The sequence below is a fragment of the Lathyrus oleraceus genome, chromosome 7 (genome assembly GCF_024323335.1).
Source record: "Lathyrus oleraceus cultivar Zhongwan6 chromosome 7, CAAS_Psat_ZW6_1.0, whole genome shotgun sequence".
Classification (NCBI taxonomy): Eukaryota; Viridiplantae; Streptophyta; class Magnoliopsida; order Fabales; family Fabaceae; genus Lathyrus; species Lathyrus oleraceus.
Genome location: NC_066585.1, coordinates 226,842,184 through 226,861,808, shown reverse-complemented (window position 1 = coordinate 226,861,808; position 19,625 = coordinate 226,842,184). Strand labels below are relative to the sequence as shown.

General features: G+C 40.9%; 1 protein-coding gene across 1 annotated transcript; it reads right to left on the bottom strand.

Annotated features, from left to right (window-relative positions):
- Positions 1-13,416: 13,416 nt before the first annotated feature.
- Positions 13,417-17,324, bottom strand: LOC127101130 (uncharacterized protein At4g19900). The gene is made up of 5 exons (XM_051038466.1): positions 16,029-17,324; positions 15,774-15,923; positions 15,094-15,228; positions 14,063-14,257; positions 13,417-13,895 (listed from the first exon to the last, which is right to left on the bottom strand). The coding sequence occupies exons 1-5, from the start codon at positions 17,120-17,122 to the stop codon at positions 13,709-13,711; spliced, it is 1,761 nt and encodes a 586-aa protein (XP_050894423.1). The 5' UTR covers positions 17,123-17,324; the 3' UTR covers positions 13,417-13,708.
- Between the last annotated feature and the right edge of the window lie 2,301 nt (positions 17,325-19,625).

Here is a 19,625-nt window from a genome sequence, read left to right as displayed (position 1 = left end):
GCGGTTCCTTCGTCAAGGACTGCCTTTTTGCCCTCGAGCATCCCAAACCCTAAAACCCAAAGCAACACGTTTACTCCTTCTACTACAGGCGAGTAAGTCTCCAAAGGTCGAGCATCCGGTAGATTGCGTAGTAACGTCGTTCGTCCAAAACCCAATCCATAACCCCGTAGTTAGCCGAACTACGGCTTGCTCTGATTCTCATTCCAGATGAGATACGTAGGCATAAGACGCGATGTCTTAGAGAGCACACATCCCCCCAACCCATAGGTCAGCCGAGCTACGAAGACTCTGATTCTCATATTCAGATGAGATACGTATGCAGTGGATGCGACATCCGCGCGAGTCATTTCTCTTAACCTTTTTAGTAAATAAACACGTTAGGTAAACCCACACCCTTTAGACAAAAACTACAAAAGTGGATCCCGTAGAGTACTATGGATGCGTAGGGGTGCTAATACCTTCCCTTCGCATAACCGACTCCCGAACCCAAGATTTGGTTGCGAGACCCTGTCTTGTCCTTTCCTTTTTCAGGTTTACTTCGAGCGTTTCCTTTCCCTCCCTTGGGATAAATAACGCACGGTGGCGACTCTTCTGTCATTTTCTTTCGCTGGTTGTTTTTTTCGCACACTGTATTTTTTAGGTTGCGACAGCTGGCGACTCTGCTGGGGACTTTAAGAAGTTGACCTCTTGCTGGTCCATCTTCCCTAAGCGAGTGCCTCCTAGATTTTGTAGTTTGTTTGTTTATTGGGTGTTCATGCTTTTGTACAGTTATTTATTTACCTGATTTACCTTATTACATTGTGTACATGTCATTGTTGTATCTGTTTCTGTTGGCTGGCTGCTTGGTGATCTTTGTGAGATGAGTTCTATACCCGAACTCGAGTGCACTTAAGATAGGAGAATGGCATAGTCCTGTCAACTTGTGTGGAGTATTCCTTAGCGAGTTGACTTGCAAGCCCATTTACTTGGTGGAGGTCATGTTGAGATCAATAATGTCACATAAGTAAGTTGTGGTTAGACATTACTTGTTCCAATATAGACCTAAGAAGCCAAGGACCTTAGTTTACCTAACCCATCTTGGCCTATTCGTAGGACGTAGTGCGAAAGTCGTTCAAATGTAAGATTTGATACGATTGTTACGCGATACTACACTCATAAGAGTCTCTCTTGAGAATATTGTTGGAATACGAGTAGTCGTTCCTCTAATAATATCCGAAAGATGGGATTATGACTATGGGAACCTTTTTGTAGAACATGTTTGGCAGGTTTAAACCTTAGTACACTCCTTTTGGGTGGTTCTTAACCTAAACTCCATGCTCGTGACTTGCGACAAACCCTTGATTCATGGTTGATCCAATCAGGTATCCTTAATATCAATGAAACTCGGGTATTGATAAGGTGTAAACCATAATCCACCAAAATGGGTGGTTGATATTAAGGATAACATGATCCATCCCATGACCTTTGTTCGGTGTGCTCTTGATTTCTCTCCAGACAGTGCAACCTGACAGATGTTCAAGCAGATACAGCAATCCTGATTGACATGCCACTGCATTGCATTCACATCATCACATCATTTGCATTCATATCATTTAACACATGTTTATCCTTTTCAAGGGGGTTTAAATCTTCTTCTTGATTCTAGTCGGGGTTTTCTTCTTACGCTGTTTATCAAATGTGAGACTGGAATCAAGGAGGTAGAATACCTTTTGGAATTGATAAACATGTCATTGCATTTGCATAGTCATCCACATGTCTTGCATAACAGGTACCGCCACAGTGTTCTCAGTTTGTTTGGTGTCCCACTAGCAGGATAGCTGACTCAGGCATTCATCGATACGGTACCCGAAGGAACCAACAGAGAGTAATGGAAAGCCTACAGGCAGAGCTCGCCGAGATGAAGATTCGCATGAATCAATTCATGGATTTGGTTCAAGGGGTGGCTCAAGGACAACAGGAGCTTAGATTGCTGGTACAGAGGGATCCCCCTATTACTCAACCGGAGACGTTGGCTAATCCTCCAGCTGGAGAGGCTAATGGTCCCAATGGACCGGGGCCTATCCCAATCCTACATGTCACCTCCGGTCAACAACCCATTCAGGATGGTCAGGATGATCAGTTTCCCTTGCTTCAGGAAGACTTTGGTATGGACTTTGGCATGGACCCCATGTTTAGGAGATTGGAAGAAAGGTTGAAAGCAGTGGAAGGACAGAATCCTCTGGGAGTAGATGTTGCTGACTTGGGGCTGGTCCCAGGTGTGAGGGTGCCACCGAAATTCAAGGTCCTGATATTCGACAAATACAATGGCAGCTCTTGCCCCAAAACTCATGTGCAAGCCTATTTCCGTAAAATGGTTGCATACTCTGATGACGAGAAGCTACTTATGTACTTCTTCCAGGATAGTCTAGCTAGGGCATCCTTGGAATGGTATATGAGGCTGGACAGAGCCCACATCCGTTGCTGGAGGGATTTGGCGGAGGCTTTCGTGAAGCAGTACCAGTATAATGCAGACATGGCTCCGGACAGAATTCAACTTCAGAATCTGTCTCTTAAAAGCAATGAGTGCTTCAGGGAATACGCTCAACGCTGGAGGGATACAGCTTCCCGTGTTCAGCCTCCTATGTTGGAAAAGGAAATGGCCAACATGTTCATGAATACGCTGCCTGGACCTTATCTGGAGCGTCTGGTGGGGTGCAATGCTTCCAACTTTGTTGATGTGGTCTCTACCGGAGAAAGGGTGGAGAATTACCTAAAGACCTATAAGAGCCAAAATGGAGTTGGATCCTCATCAGGGGTGAAGAAGCCGTTCATTCAGGGACAGAAGAGGAGAGAAGGGGATGCAAGTGCCATATCTTCTTATCATAACAGGGATAACCGGAGGAATAATTTTCAGAATTATCATCAGCAACCGTATGTTGCGGCTGTGACCATTCCAGCTGCAGCACCACTACAACAACAACAATCGCAACGTCAACCAGCTCAGTATCAACAGCAGCAACAACCGGGTAACAGACCCGCTTATCAACAGAGGCAAAGGATGATGGACCGGCGTTTCGACACCCTTCCAATGTCGTACGCTCAGATGCTTTCTAGTCTTCAACAACTACAACTTGTGCAATTGCGTACTCTGGCTCCTCCTGTTGGTAGACTTCCGGTGGGTTACGACGCCAACGCTAGGTGTAGCTTCCACTCTGGGGCACCTGGCCATGACATTGAGAACTGCAAAGCTTTTAAGCACGTAGTTCAGGATCTCATAGATTCAAAGGCCATCGACCTTGCACCAGCTCCGAATGTCGTCAACAATCCCATGCCCCAGCATGGTGGTGCGAACGTTAATTTGGTAGAGGGAGAAGCCAAGTCCATTAAGGATGTGTTGAATTTGAAGACTCCATTGTTGGATATCAAAGGATGCTTGCTGAAGGCCGATGTCTTCCCCGGTTGTGGGAAGGGTTGTTTGGATTGTGCTACTCAGGGCGGAGGTTGTTTGAAGCTACAGCAGGGTATCCAGGCCTTGCTCGACAAAGGTATCCTCCAGGTTGAAGATTTGTCTGTCCAAGAGTCTGTGGAAGGGGTTGAGGAAGAAGAGTTTGAAGATGCTACTGATGAATTCGCAGATGTTGTTCCTACGGTTTCTGTAATCCATAATGATGTAATTGAACTTGATTCCGATGTTTCGGATGCTTGCATTTCAATGAATGAGATTTCTGAGTATGACTATGATGTTGCTACTATCACTATTTTCTACCCAACTAATCAGATCCGTGCGCCAGAAGTGCAACCCGTGCCACTAGTGCGACGATCTACTATGACCATCACAACCCCTGGTCCTCTACCTTTCACCAGTGAAAGGGCCATTCCGTGGCATTATGGGGGGAATGTATACACCCACGATCATAGGGTGGAACTGCCACTGAAAGTAGAAGAGGGTCAGAAGCCTGAGCTTGAAGTCGAAGGTCCCGCAGTGGACAATGTTGGTGGAATCGGGCGATTCACCAGGAGTGGTAGATTGTTCTCACCACCGGTTACCCAAGCTGATAATGTTGATGCTGCGGTGAAAGCCAGAGGCAAGCAAGTCGTGAATGGGGGTACCTCTGCACCCCAGGAAAGTTCTGAGCCCACTTTTGCGAAGGATGTGGACGAGCTTCTGAGAATCATAAAGAAAAGCGATTACAAGGTAGTCGATAAGTTGATTCAGACTCCGTCCAAGATATCCATTCTCTCACTCCTATTGTGTTTGGAGGCACACAGAGAGGCACTTCTGAAGGTTCTTAATACTGCTTATGTACCTCAAGAGATCTCGGTAAACCAACTAGAAGGGATCGTCGCCAATGTGCATACAAGCAACGGGTTAGGTTTTACTGATGCTGACTTAACACCAGCTGGACGCAATCATAACAAGGCTCTGCACATCTCGATGGAATGCAGAGACACCGTGCTATCGCATGTTCTGGTGGATACAGGCTCCTCTCTCAATGTGCTACCCAAGAGAGCCCTGTCGAAGTTAGAAGTAGAGGGTTTGGTCTTGAAACCTTCAGATCTTATTGTGAGAGCTTTCGATGGTTCTAAGAGATCGGTGTTTGGAGAGGTAGAATTGCCAATTCTGATTGGATCACAAACCTTTAACACTGTCTTCTACGTGATGGATATCAGTCCTTCCTACAGTTGCCTGCTGGGTCGTCCTTGGATCCATAATGCTGGGGCAGTCTCTTCAACTCTACATCAGAAGATTAAGTTTCCGGTCAACGGACGAATTATCACCGTCTGTGGTGAGGAAGACATCCTGGTCAGTAACCTGTCTACGTTCAAGTATGTAGAAGTAGAAGGTGAAATTCATGAGACTCTGTGTCAGGATTTTGAATCAGTTCAAATCAAGGATGCAGCTCCGGTGGAAGAGGTTAAGACGGGTGCCTCTATCTCATCCTTTAAGCAGGCACGGGCCGTGGTGGATTCAGGTGTTGCTCCCGGTTGGGGGCGTCTGTTGGAATTACCAGTGAAAGAAGATAAGTTCGGGATTGGATATCAGCCAGCTTTGACTTCTACAACACTTCAGGGACCGATCACTTTCTCCAGTGTTGGCATCATTCAGTATGGTCAAGTCTCTGCAGTCGACGAAGAAGATGGGGATAGTGATTGTGACATTGACAACTGGGTGCGTCCGAGGATCCCGGGTGAAGTTCTCAACAATTGGTCTTCTGAGGAGATTATCCAAGTCACTCTTCTTGAAGAGTAATTTTCTTTGTTTATTCATGCATATCCAAGTCTTACGTTCCGCCCAGGGCGTAATGACTCATTGTAGGGCCCATCTATGTGACACTTGCATTTTTTATCATAAATAAAGGACGTATTTTTGCATTCAAATATTTCGTTCCCTGTCTTTCTATTTTTGCAGTTTTTCAAAATAAAAAATGGCAATGTTTTGTTTAGTTTTCACTTCTTGTTCACACTCATAAGCACATACCATCACTCATGCAGATGCACATCACCGGATCCTATTGATAACGGTTCTGCTATGGCTCGCTTCGACTTTGAAAATCCAATCTTTCAAGCTGAAAAAGAGGGTGATGAAGATTGTGAACTCCCTGAAGAACTTACCAGGTTATTGAAACAAGAGGAAAGGGTTATTCAACCGCATCAAGAGTCTGTTGAAGTGATTAATCTCGGCACCGAAGACGCCAAGAAAGAAGTCAAAATAGGAGCAGGCTTGGAAAACAGTGTCAAAGAAAGATTGAGTCGGATGTTACGTGAATATGTAGAGGTTTTCGCTGGAAAAATCAAGAGAGGATATGGAATGATGAATGTCAAGAAGCTTTTGACAAAATCAAGAAGTATCTCCAAGAACCTATAAATCCGATGCCACCAGTTGAAGGAAGACCTCTAATCATGTATTTGACCGTGTTAGAAAATTCAATAGGGTGTGTGTTGGGGCAACATGACGAGTCTGGTCGAAAAGAGCATGCAATATACTACCTTAGCACAAGGTACCGACTGTGAAACAAGATACTCCCAGCTCGAGAAAGCTTGATATGCTTTGGCTTAGGCTGCTCGCCGACTAAGACAGTATATGTTGAATCATACCACTTTATTGATTTCTAAGATGGATCCTATCAAATATACATCTGAGAAACTTGCTCTCTCCGGAAGAACAACAAGATGATTGTTGAACTCTGCACGCAGTTCAAAATAAAACACCATAACTCTTCTCCGTACCGGCCAAAGATGAACGGCGTTGTTGAGGCGGCAAATAAGAACATAAAGAAGATTGTACAAAAGATGACAGTAACGTACAAAGATTGGCATGAGATGCTACCTTTCGCCTTGCATGGGTACCACACTTCAGTACGTACATCGACCGGGGCAACCCCTTACTCCCTGGTGTATGGTATGGAAGCAGTCCTACCTGTTGAAGTGGAGATTCCTTCTCTAAGAGTCCTGTTGGATGTCAAGTTAGATGAAGCTGAATGGATTCGGACAAGGTTCAATGAGTTAAGTCTTATCGAAGAGAAGCGAATGGCAGCCATTTGTCATGGGCAGTTGTATCAGAGTCGGATGAAGAGAGCTTTTGATCAGAAGGTGCGTCCTCGTTGTTTCCAAGTCGGAGATTTAGTGTTGAAAAGGATCCTTCCTCCTCATACAGATCACAGGGGCAAGTGGACTCCTAACTATGATGGACCGTATATTGTCACCAAGGTTTTTGATGGTGGGGCTTTAATGCTTGCAACTATGGATGGTGAAAACTTCACTTCCCCTGTGAACTCAGACGCAGTTAAAAAATACTTCGCATAAAATAGACCCGCTGGACAGTAAAAAGAGTAGTCCAGGCAAAAAAATGGGCGTCCCGGCGAACCAAAAAAATGAAAGGGTTCGGGCAAAAATTAGGGACAAAAATAAAAAAAGATTGTACACCCGGTAAGTTGAAAACCTGAAAAGGCAACTTAGGCAAAAATGGGTATCCCGGTGGATCGAAAACCCGAAAAGGGCGATCCAGGCAAAAGTTAGGGATTAAGCGAATGACTGCGTTTTGAGTAGTTCTGAATCTCATCTCGTGCCAATGACTGGAAATTTTTGAAGGATAGGAAACAGTCCAATCACTCTTTCAGAAGGCTGATTATCTGGAGGATCTTGAAGACGAGCAAGTCATGGCAGAATTGGAACCCAATAGAAATCCATTTCACATTGCCATTAGATTAATTTCTGTTTTTATCTTTTGTGCAATTACCTCTTTCCAGGGATTGCTTCCTGATGTAAATGCCTATTCAGAGGTCATTCAATCAATAAAATCATGTTATTCAATATATCTCTGTTTTCATTTTCATTTTACTGTTTTGTTTGCAAAAATGACGTCCGAATTTTTGATAAACATTGCATCATGACACGTAAGGGCTTTACAGGTACATGCTTAATAAACATTTAAAATTGCTGTAAATTTTAAGTGCTTTGGATCGTCTATTCAGAACAGATACCCTCGGGACATTTCCTTAAAATTCCCTGCAGATGATCGTGAATATCTTCCTCAGTGAAGTCACCAACAGACAAATTCGGTGTCTTATCCCTGCAGAGCTGATCAGAGCGTTGGATTCTTCAATCCCCAGCAGTTTCTCACCACCGCACTTCCCCAAGCGTTTGTTTCAGGACATACACTCCCCAGCGGAGTTGACAATGCCAGACTGTATCTTCCTAGCAGAAGTGGCTGCTCCTTAGAGTTCGATGCCAGATCGATAATCCCAATGCAAGATCCATGGTTTCTTTTCTTGAAGCAGAACCTCGGTACCGTATCAGTGTTTGCTCCCCCTGCTGAGTCATCTCTCGCAAATCGTGGTAGCCAGAACCATTGTAGCTTTCCTCAGCAGCAGGCTTCCAATGCCATTCTTTCCCCGATCAGAGTCTCGGTATGGCCAGAACACCGCATGGCTAGTCATCTCCCCACAGAGTTCATTGTGGTGTGTATCTCCAGCAGCCTGGCCAGAGCCCAGAGGATGGTAATCATTTCCTCAGCAGATCCCCTTGCCTCGGCTTGGCATTCTACCCAGCATTTCGCATCCCTGCATGTAGAATCATATTGCATTGCATCCTTCCAAATCGCGTAGCATTTCCATTTTCATGGAGCATTACGCCATTGAAAAATTCAAACATACGCATGTAAGCATAAAACATTCTCGGTATCCCAAGTGATAAGCTAGAAGTTGTTTCCAGTACTCAGACTGAAGATTGTTCATGACTTACCTTTGTTATCCCCAGCAAGTGTCATTGGCCCATGCGCCGCCTCTATTATCATTCCCTATTTCTGCCAATGCTGACAGACATGAAGTTTTCCGGTATCCAGACCGAAGTGGCATTCATGCCAATGTTCCGATATTCAGATCGAAGTGGCATTCAGGCCAGTTTTCCGGTATCCAGACCGAAGTGGCATTCAGGCTAGTATTCCGATATTCAGATCGAAGTGGCATTCAGGCCAGTTTTCCGGCATTCAGGCCAATTTTCCGGTATTCAGACCGAAGTGGCATTCAGGCCAGTTTTCCGGTATCCAGACCGAAGTGGCATTCAGGCCAGTTTTCCGGTATCCAGACCGAAGTGGCATTCAGGCCAGTTTTCCGGTATCCAGACCGAAGTGGCATTCAGGCCAATTTTCCGATATTCAGATCGAAGAAGTTTCCGACGTTCAGGTCGATGCGACTTGTGGCATTCAGGCCAAGTCTTTCCGGTATCCAGACCGAAGTGGCATTCAGGCCAATTTTCCGATATTCAGATCGAAGAAGTTTCCGACGTTCAGGTCGATGCGACTTGTGGCATTCAGGCCAAGTCTTTCCGATGTTCAGATCGAAGAAGTTTCCAACGTTCAGGTCGATGCAACTTATGGCATTCAGGCCAGTTTTCCGGTATCTAGACCGAAGTGGCATTCAGGCCAATTTTCCGATATTCAGATCGAAGTCATTTCCAGTATTCAAACTGATGAGCGGCATTCAGGCCATGGTTATTTCTGTGTTACCATTTATTTTGGTATCCAGTTTAACATTCTTTTTCGATATTCAAACTGACTCTCACCGTACCAGACGAATTCTTCTTTCAAACCACCTCTTTGCCGATTCTGACAGGCATTGTGACTTCACTTCACTTCAGTGCAAATTTTTGGGCTTTTATTGTATTCAATCCCTTGATACCTCGAAAGTACGAAAGCAACTGCCATCTTCTTTCCGGGTCTCCAGTTGATTGAATAGGGGCAGCTGTAATACCCCAAAATTTACCAATCATTTTTTCTAAAAAAAAAAAAAAAAAAAAAAAAAACGAAAAAAAAAAAATTAATTAATTAATTAATTAACTAAATAAAATAAATAAATAAATAAAATATAACAAATTATTTTGGACTTGGGTCTCCCTCATTTGAGCCCATTACCCACGAAAATCAGTCTATAAATACTGAGGTTTCAGTAGAGGAAAAGACACTTGGAGTTACACTTGGAGTTACACTGGGAGATTCACTTGAGAAAAAGGGAGAGAACCAAAATAGTCTGAGGTTTCCTTGGAACAAAACACTGGACAAAACCTGAAGGGAAACCTACAAGCTACTCTGCAGCAACCTCCAGGCAACTCTGAAAGGTTCATTCTGACTCACAGACTTTCAGCTCAAGCAAACCCTGCCATTTGATTTTTCTTCTCCAATCAGGTTTGCCCTATATCCATCATCTTTATGCCTTTAATTTGAATGCTCTAAATATATGAGGTATTATGGGTGAATTTGATACCCTTTTGATGCATGTGTTTGACAAGAGGTTTAGGCCTCCTACCTTTGGTTGCTTTTTATGAGCTTTTAGTGAATTGAAAGGGCATGATTTATGTGATTACATTTTGATTTGAGGGCAACTCTTGGTTATCCTATTTTGCTTCACTAACCCTTTTGTTGAGTTTTTGTGAAGGCACCTAACTTTTGCAGGGATAACTTGCGTGGTTTCCCACTTTATTTGTGGGATACCCCCTGGAGGTTTCATTCCGATTACCTGTACTGACTCACTTTCTTTAATGGTGTTTAGCTTGGAAGGATCCCTGGGTTTCCCATTCCCTTAATTGCTGTAACTTCGGATCTTTATCCGTGTGGTAATTTTTTCCCTCTCTCATACTTTATCGCTTTCTTAGCTGGAAGACCTCGATAGGAGGCAATGTTTGAGCCCCTTGGTGGCATTTCACTTTGAGATACATGTTTTGTGTTTTGTATTCATATCCCTACAGGTAGCGCGGTTCCTTCGTCAAGGACTTCCTTTTTGCCCTCGAGCATCCCAAACCCTAAAACCCAAAGCAACACGTTTACTCCTTCTACTACAGGCGAGTAAGTCTCCAAAGGTCGAGCATCCGGTAGATTGCGTAGTAACGTCGTTCGTCCAAAACCCAATCCATAACCCCGTAGTTAGCCGAACTACGGCTTGCTCTGATTCTCATTCCAGATGAGATACGTAGGCATAAGACGCGATGTCTTAGCGAGCACACATCCCCCCAACCCATAGGTCAGCCGAGCTACGAAGACTCTGATTCTCATATTCAGATGAGATACGTATGCAGTGGATGCGACATCCGCGCGAGTCATTTCTCTTAACCTTTTTAGTAAATAAACACGTTAGGTAAACCCACACCCTTTAGACAAAAACTACAAAAATGGATCCCGTAGAGTACTATGGATGCGTAGGGGTGCTAATACCTTCCCTTCGCATAACCGACTCCCGAACCCAAGATTTGGTTGCGAGACCCTGTCTTGTCCTTTCCTTTTTCAGGTTTACTTCGAGCGTTTCCTTTCCCTCCCTTGGGATAAATAACGCACGGTGGCGACTCTTCTGTCATTTTCTTTCGCCGGTTGTTTTTTTCGCACACTGTATTTTTCAGGTTGCGACACCTTGCAATACCATACACATCATAATAGTTGTCGAAAGCCTCATTGCAAAATTCAAGACCATTATTGATCCTCAACCTCTTAACCTTCCTTCCAGTTTAGTTTTCGACCTGAGTCTTCCAGCTTTTGAAATTTTCAAAAGTTTCATCCTTAACTTTCTGAATGAATATCCATGTGTTCTTTGTTTACCTTTATTAAACTCCACCCTACAAGATTTACCAAATACACAAGGTTCACAAAACTCCAGTTTTTCAATCTTGTCACCACATATCAGATTTTGTTTCGATAATTCGACTAGGCATATTTCACTGACATGGCCAAGTCTCTTATGCCATATCTCAGTCTTCGACACAGGTTTTGTGGATGCCACATCTGTTGAACCACTTCCAACCTCAACCTCAAGGGTATACAAGTCTTGTTTCTTCATGCCTCTTAAGACTTCCTTTGACCCCTTCATTACCCTTAGGATAATTTGCTCTTCTTTGAAAATATATCCTTTCTTGTCGAATTCACCAAGAGAAATCAAATTCCTCTTAAGATCGGATACATACCTAACATCAGTCAATAGCCTTATTGACTCATAATGGAGCTTGAATCTCACATATCCAATTCCTGCAATCTTACAAAGTTTGTTGTTTCTCAGCAGCACTGATCCACCATCTTGATCACACAATTCCTCAAACACGTATTCCTTTGGAGTCATGTGCCAAGTACAACCTGAATCCATAATCCACTCCTTGCTAGAGTCTTTGCTTGAAACCACTGGGACATCAGATGATTCATAACCATCTTGCACAATGGTTGCATTACCGTTATCTTTTCCACTATGATTATTCAAACGTTCAGGGCACATATTTCTTGTATGACCCTCATTCTTACAATGATAACACCTAATAGCAGAAGCATTTCCACCATAAGAATTATGTATAACTTTACCCTTCTTCTTCTCAAACCTACCATCTTTCTTCAAGAATTTCCCTTAACATACAAACCTTCACTAACAGAAGATGGATTGTGCTCCTTTCATTCATTCAAATATTTAGAGTACAAGGTCGATTGAACTGCTTTAAAGGTCAATGAATCTCTTCCATACAAGAGAGTTTCTTTGAAATGAGCATGAGACTTAGGTAAAGCACACAACAAAGCAATGCTTGATCTTCATCATCAATCTTGACCTCAATATTTTCAAGATCAAGAATCAACTTGTTGAACATATCCTACTGCTCAACCAAGACTTTGTCTTCACTCATCTTAAATGAGTACAAAGCTTGTTTCAGGTAGAGGCGATTGACCAAGGATTTGGCCATATACAATTCCTCGAGTTATCTCCACACACCCGTTGTCGTCTTCTCCTTCGAGACCTGCCGGAGAACCTTATCACCAAGGCTCAATATGATGGCGTTGTAGGCTTTATCGATAATCATCGTCTTCTCCTTATCTGTTAGGGAAACTTCCATCTTCTCTGATCCTTTCAACGTTTCTAACAAACCTTGTTGAACCAGTAGGACTTGCATCTTCAAGCGCCACAAACCGAAATCATTCACACCGGTGAATTTCTCAATATCATACTTAGTTGACGACATCTTCTCCTCCACGTTCACTGCACCAATTTGTTGTGAAACGATGCCCGAGAAAATATAGTATGATTAATTTCTTGATTATCAAGAAAACCACGAAGGAAAAGAAAAGAGAGAAGAAAAAGACAATTCAAAGTGGTTAAAAAATGAATTTTTGATTCAATTACACATTATGTACAATGTTTGCAATTGAATCTCAATCACACCACTTTCTCCATCTGAATAGAATTATTAGGAATTGATGGAGAAGTAGTGACTAATATGCTATTTATAATAAAACTAAACTCTAACTTTCAACTAACATACTAAACAATTGGCCCAACAAACTGTCTCAATTCAACATGCTAACTAAAATGACAAGTTAATATAATTATGCATGCAAGAACGGACTTCGACTACGACATGCACATCTTCGACTACTTATCGAACCATGAAGCTAACCTTGTCGAGGTTAGAGTTCGATTCAAATACCACACCGAAAAATTTGAAATTTATGAAAGTTTTAGTAGCTTTCCGGAAATTTTGAAAAATTCCGATATATTTTTGGTTTTTTCCAGAAAAATATCAGAATTTTCAAAATTTTCGATATTTCTTCATCGAAAGTTTACAAAATACCGATAAAAATGCTTGATTTACGAAAAATACAAAAAAAATCATTTCAAAAATTGTTTTTAACAGGTTAGTAAATGTGAAATTTTTTGAAAAGACGTAAATTTTGATTGATAAATAATAATAGAGAGAATTTCGCCAATATAAAAAAAGATTAAATACTTGACATGATAACTGCATTCCATTTCATTAATCCAAATAGACCCTAAAAGAAATGTCTCAAGGAGCCTTAAGTACATGAGACAGTGGTTATTGCTTGAACGTGTGAGCAATTAGCTAATAGCTATTGATAAATATCTCCACAATGTTTAGGTTTCCAACATGAACAAAACATATATTTACTTGAATAAATTAATACTAATATCATGATCTTGTTTCTTCGTTGACAAATAAAAATATATCAGCTACACTCAGTTCCAACAAAACCGTTCCGTGGTGAGCCACTAGATCTCTAATACATTATACATTGTTAGTTTAACATATGAACATTCCATAACTGGCCATTTTCTACAAGGGTTTCACTATATTTTAGCTCTTTTAACTGAGGAGTTCAACCCATTATTCAACTACAAATATACAACATAATTTTACAGCGACATGGCTTGCAGACATCAATGTGAAGAGCTGCAATTTTGGGATAACGGCATTTAATTTACAGTAACTCCAAGCATCGGATACATGCATAATTCATAAGCCTGGCCACAAGGCTATCTGGTTCTGGGATGAGAGCAGAAGTCAAGCTGTTCCAAAAGTGAAATGTCAATGACTCACGCAGTATCCTTTCAAGCAAAACATCTTGCTGTGCTTTCTCCGTCTCTGTTGCTGGTGCAACAAAGTATCTGTTTGCAGGTTTATGATTCAGTTAAGGCAAAACTAAATAAAAAGACAATGCATTGTTACTCTCCAAAGTCCAAATTAGAATTGAATGCCTTCATAAGTATTTCTAATCAACCAACCCTGTCTCAAGTATATTCTTAGCCAACTGAGAGAAATGTCAAGTAGTTACCTTGCAATGTCTTGAGAATTGATGGGGAAGAAGATATGAGAGGGTTCCTCGTTCAACTCCAACCGTTTAATAGTTCTGTTCTTTTCTCCTATAGACTTTCGTGCAACCCGTGTCAATAGATCAGCTCCATTCCATCTCAAACTGTTATCGTCATATGTCATATAGAACTCTTCTAAGCACTTCTTTATGAACAGACTGCATGGAACAAAGAATGGATTTCACATAATGTCCCATATTCCACAAATTAAATTAATTGCATTTTCCCCGGTCAATCTACCATTCAAATTCAAATTGGTTATAAAAAGGCATGGCTGCACACAATTTAAACCAGAATGCTCATAAATTAACCTTAAATTTTTTTACATAGTATTTCAAATAAATGCATGTTTGTAAAACTGTAATTGGCCCTATCTAAAATTTTAGATCTCACTAATTAGAATTTTATATTTGAAATTTGCAATATCCATTTAACCTCGTATTGATGCTACTGAATATAATCTACTTTGAAGCTTTACTTGTGTAGGTAGGAAACTGTTTCTCAAGAGAAGTGGTTTCCTTTGTTAATTAAGAGAAAAAATCAAACATCATAGTTAGACATAATGTAAACTTAAAATTATCAGCCAATACGATTTCAGGAAAGAGTGGTGGTTCAGGTCCCCAATCCCCATACTCATAGATAGAAAGATACTCAGTACAGAAGCTGTTAGAAATATATGCAATTAAATGAAGGTTTCTATTTGCTTAGGAAATGGAGAAGATCACGACTCAATCTCATAATGGAAATCGTTTCCACCTAAACGCCAACTAAGTCTCATCTCATCAGGTGTGTTTAGTGACATGATTATACCATAGCAACTGCGTGTTATAAAAACAGATAAGAGAAAACAGAGGACAAAAGCAATTCTCTTCAATGATCAGTTCATTATAGAATCATGAATATGAAATTTGAAACTTTCATTTTAATAGCTTCCTTGGAAATCACGTTTACAAAAGAAAACATTCTGGCACGATAGAAACCACGCTAACAATACCTGTGCCTTCCAAAAGCCATCACAGCACCATTCAAAGAACTTCCAGCAGCATGATCCTCTATTCCAACAGAGTTATTAAGGAAAGAAATTGGCTTCAAAACTATGATATCAGAGTCTAGGTAGATCCCACCATACCTGATAAAACAGAAGACAATGTTAATGCATATCCCAATATGTAAACATATGAATAGTATTTTCAACGGCAAATTGTGGAAAGTAGAAAATCCACCAATGTGAAATTGCAAATAACGTGATGTATAAATAGCAAAATCCATGCAGTGGTTGAAATAAGTCAATTATATAAAATAAAAAGACATGCTGCATACACATCACGGTGAATATAGGACTAATACTAACTAACTCTCAAACTTTTATTAATTTAAAACCATAAAACTCCCTTTTTTGTTATTGCCGCTACATCAGGTAGGAGAAACTGGAATAGCGAATGCTAAATCCCTAAAATAGAAAAACTAGGATAGTGCCAAGGTTTTCATAGCGGATTTATTTAAATCCGCTATATTACAGCGTTGTAGCGTCGCTATTTGACAAGACTACACGTAAATTATTCAACTCATACAGCAAAGTTGAAGTAAGCACCATCCATCCACAAAATTGGCTTACAGTTACAACCAAGCAATTGATACCTACTAATACAAGCCAACACAACAAGAAAAACTTACTTATACAGGGCTGCAAGACGAATAAGCTCACTGTAATGAGTGGAATAAAACTTTGTCATTCTCCATTCAAACCAAACAGAAGAAAAAATGTTGGCGGGTGTACCCTTCAGAAGCTGGTCAAGATTTGGCATAACAACCGCAACTTTGTAACTGAGAAAACAAAATCCTTATTCCTTAACAAAAAAAGACCAAATTTAAACAATAAAAGCAACTACAATGCATCAGAACATGGCACTGAAGAAACAACTTAATTACCCATCCTTAAGAAAGCTATCTTTGAAGAAATCAAGCTCAATTGTCTCCGAGAACACCACAACACATGCATTAGGATGGTGAAATAGCAAACTCTCGAGACCACGCTGATACCGAACTGTGAACATCCAAGGAGGTGAATTCCATACCATAAAAACCCTCATGACACATTTACCCTTTCTGAAGAACGAATCCATGAAACCATTGAACGATAGACGCAGTGGCAAACCAGGAAAATAGCCCCAATTATTACCATCAGCATAAATATGTTGATGATGATTCAGAAACTCAGCAGCATCACTATTATCGTTCAAAGTCCTTCGTTCTGTTCCACCTTTTGCAACAGTGACTAATTTACCATTGTTATTAGTGTTCTTGTGAGGCGAAAACGAAAACGGAACTCTCTTGAATTCATTGATCCACCATTTATGGAGGATTTTATCACCTCTAGTGAGAGTAGAGACACCTACGGAGTCAGGATCTTGAAGCAGAGGATTGAGCATTGGATTAAAAGCTTCAAAACTGGATTTGAGCATTTTGTCTTTTCTGAGAAACATACCTTTCTTATCGAACCATTCACCCCATACTTCTCTCAAGGAAGATGATTTGAGAAGAAGCAAATCCTCGATTGATTTAATGGTTGTGGCTTTACGTCTGATGTTATCGTCGAGGGGAATGTCGTCGGAGGTGAAAGCGGACTTGGAACGATCTTCTGGAGTGGAGAAAGTGGAGAAAACGGTGAATTCGTCGTCGGTGGTTATGGAGTCTGAGAAAATGGAAGGGGATTTGAAGGATTTTCTAATGGAGGATGTGATGGGATCGAAGAAGTATGAGGAAGGATTGGTGTGAAGAGATTGGGATTGTTGTTGTTGTTGTTGTTGGTCGAGGTCAATGAAGTCGAGTTCGTCGATGGGATCGGAGGTGGATAGATCGGAGTCGTCGGTGTCGGAGAGGAGAGTGCGGGGGTTGGAGTGGGAATCTGAGTGGGAGAGAGAAAGACGAGAGTAGAGGAGAGAGACAGAGAGAAGGAGGAGGACGGCGGAGATTACGGCGCAGAGATAGGCGCCGTAAGGGGACCGCCGCCGGGATCGCAGCATTGTTTATTTAAGTCAGCTGGAGAAATGTCTGCTGAAAATATCTCTGTCGAAGTCGGGAAATAGAAGACTGCAGTCTGTCTGAAGTAATATATATATATACACCTCCGACTTCACCTTGTGTCTCCGGTGTTTGGTTTTTTTTTCTGTATTTGGTCCGTTTTAGTCTTCACTCTAACTCTACTTTCGCACGGGATAATGGAGTGACTTGGCATCAAATTTTATTTAATTTATTTAAATATGGATTTTGAAAAACGAGAATAATTAATGAAAAGAATCATTTGATTTATGTAACAAGGGTTAATTTGATATTTTTTTTATCAAAATGGCTTGTATTTTTCAAAAAAAATCTCAAAATAATTCATGTTTCCGATAATTTTTTTAAATAATTTATTTTAAAAAATTAATGTCAAAATAAATTGATGTTTGTTTTTTAAGTCAAAGAGGTAGTGTCAATTGGATTGACTTCTGCATCTAATATTGTCAATCCAATTGACGTATATGAAGGAGAATTGTCATCCAATGCGCAGCGGAATTTAAAAATTTCTCCATTTAGTGATCCTTACGAATGGGCATGATCAGTGATAGAATTGTTATCTCTTGTGGCGATCACGAACGTTGAACGATTACAACGCCTCTCCTCAATCCACACGAACGGATTCCTTCAATCTCAGTGCTAGCTGCTACGAATGAAGGCTTTGAGTGAGAGAGAAACAAAATGCAAGAGTGACAATGCTTCTACCCAAGAGTTCTATTTATAGAACCACTTGTGTGGGCTTCAAGCTAAAAAGCCCACTTAAGTGTATTTTGGCCCATATCTTATAATATGCCCAAAATCACTTAAGCGTGTGGTACCTTACCATATTTCGTATTCCACTTAAGTGCACTGTACCTTACGGCGTTCCTTAGTTACTCTATATCTCATCAATCCGTCCTTTGTGTGTGACCCTGTAGGTTTTCGCGACGTTGGCAATTACATTAAATCACGCATTTAACATAATAAACAGTGAGCGGTATCTAGCAACACATCACTGCTATCCAAGACACGAAAATGTCATGTAATCTGACAAATCCTTCTGTGATAATAATTATGTGTATAATTATCCTTTTGCCCTTATGTTTATATTGAACACAAGGCATAGACCGTGTCATCCTTGTCCAGTTCAATATTGGGCCCATAGACATTTATCCTGTTACGCAGGATGGGCAAATTCCATCTAGGTCACTCATGTCCCTCAGCATGCTTCGTGGAGTACCCATCAACTGTCTTTATGGTTATCCAGTTACGGACAACGTTGGATCAACAATAAAGCACTCGACTCTACATCTAGGGTCCATAGTGGTTTCAGGTCAAAGAGTGGTATACAACATTATCACCATGGGAATAACTTATGACACTTTGCATAACATTCTATATAGTATTCTCATAGCGGGTCAATCTAGTATAAATATTACTCTTAATATTCATACCTATGTTTAAGACTTGATAACTCTTTGTCCATGATCCATGAGATGTGATCATCAGTCTACAAACATAATAATCTTAATGCTTTAATGTTATCCCACTTCACAATAAAGCTCGACTATAGATACTTTAAGAATAATGTCCTTATGTTTAATGTGATCTCATGATTAAGTCATACTTGATACATTAAACGGACTAGCTATCTAGGGACTTTATTAAACAAACATAATAAAGAAAAAGCCTTTTATTATTAATAAATAATTCGATACAAGTACCAAAAGTATTGGCCTCTAGGGCTTACACCAGCAATATCCCACTAGCACTAGAGCCAATAAGGCATACCCCTAATGCCCATTGATCTAGTATGGCCATCATGCTTCTGCTGCGCAAGAGGCTTTGTCAGTGGGTCAACAATATTGTCAAGTGTAGGTACTTTGCATATTTTCACATATCCTCTATCTATTATCTCTCGAATGAGGTGATAACGCCTAAGTATGTGTTTGGATCGTTGGTGAGATCTAGGCTCCTTAGCTTGTGCGATAGCACCATTGTTATCACAATAGAGACCAATGGGATCCACAATGCTAGGAACTATGTCAAGTTCACTAATGAACTTTTTGATCCAAACAGCTTCCTTTGCTGCACTTGATGCAACAATATACTCGGCCTCGGTTGTAGAATCAGCAACTGTATCTTGCTTTGAACTTTTCCAACTCACAGCACCACCGTTTAAGCAAAACACATAACCATTGGAATCATTCATATTAAAGCGTCTCAGGACTTTGTCTATGTACTCTGACTTAGGCCAAGCATTTTGTGATCTATCTCTATAGATTCTAATTCCTAATATATAGGCTGCTTCACTTAGGTCCTTCATAGAAAAGCATTTCCCCAACCAAGACTTTACTTGTTGCAGGGTCGGGACATCATTTCAATGAGTAATATGTCATCTACATATAATACCAGGAACACGATCATGCTCCCACTAACCTTCTTGTAGACACAAGGCTCATCTTCGTTCTTGATGAATCCATATTGTTT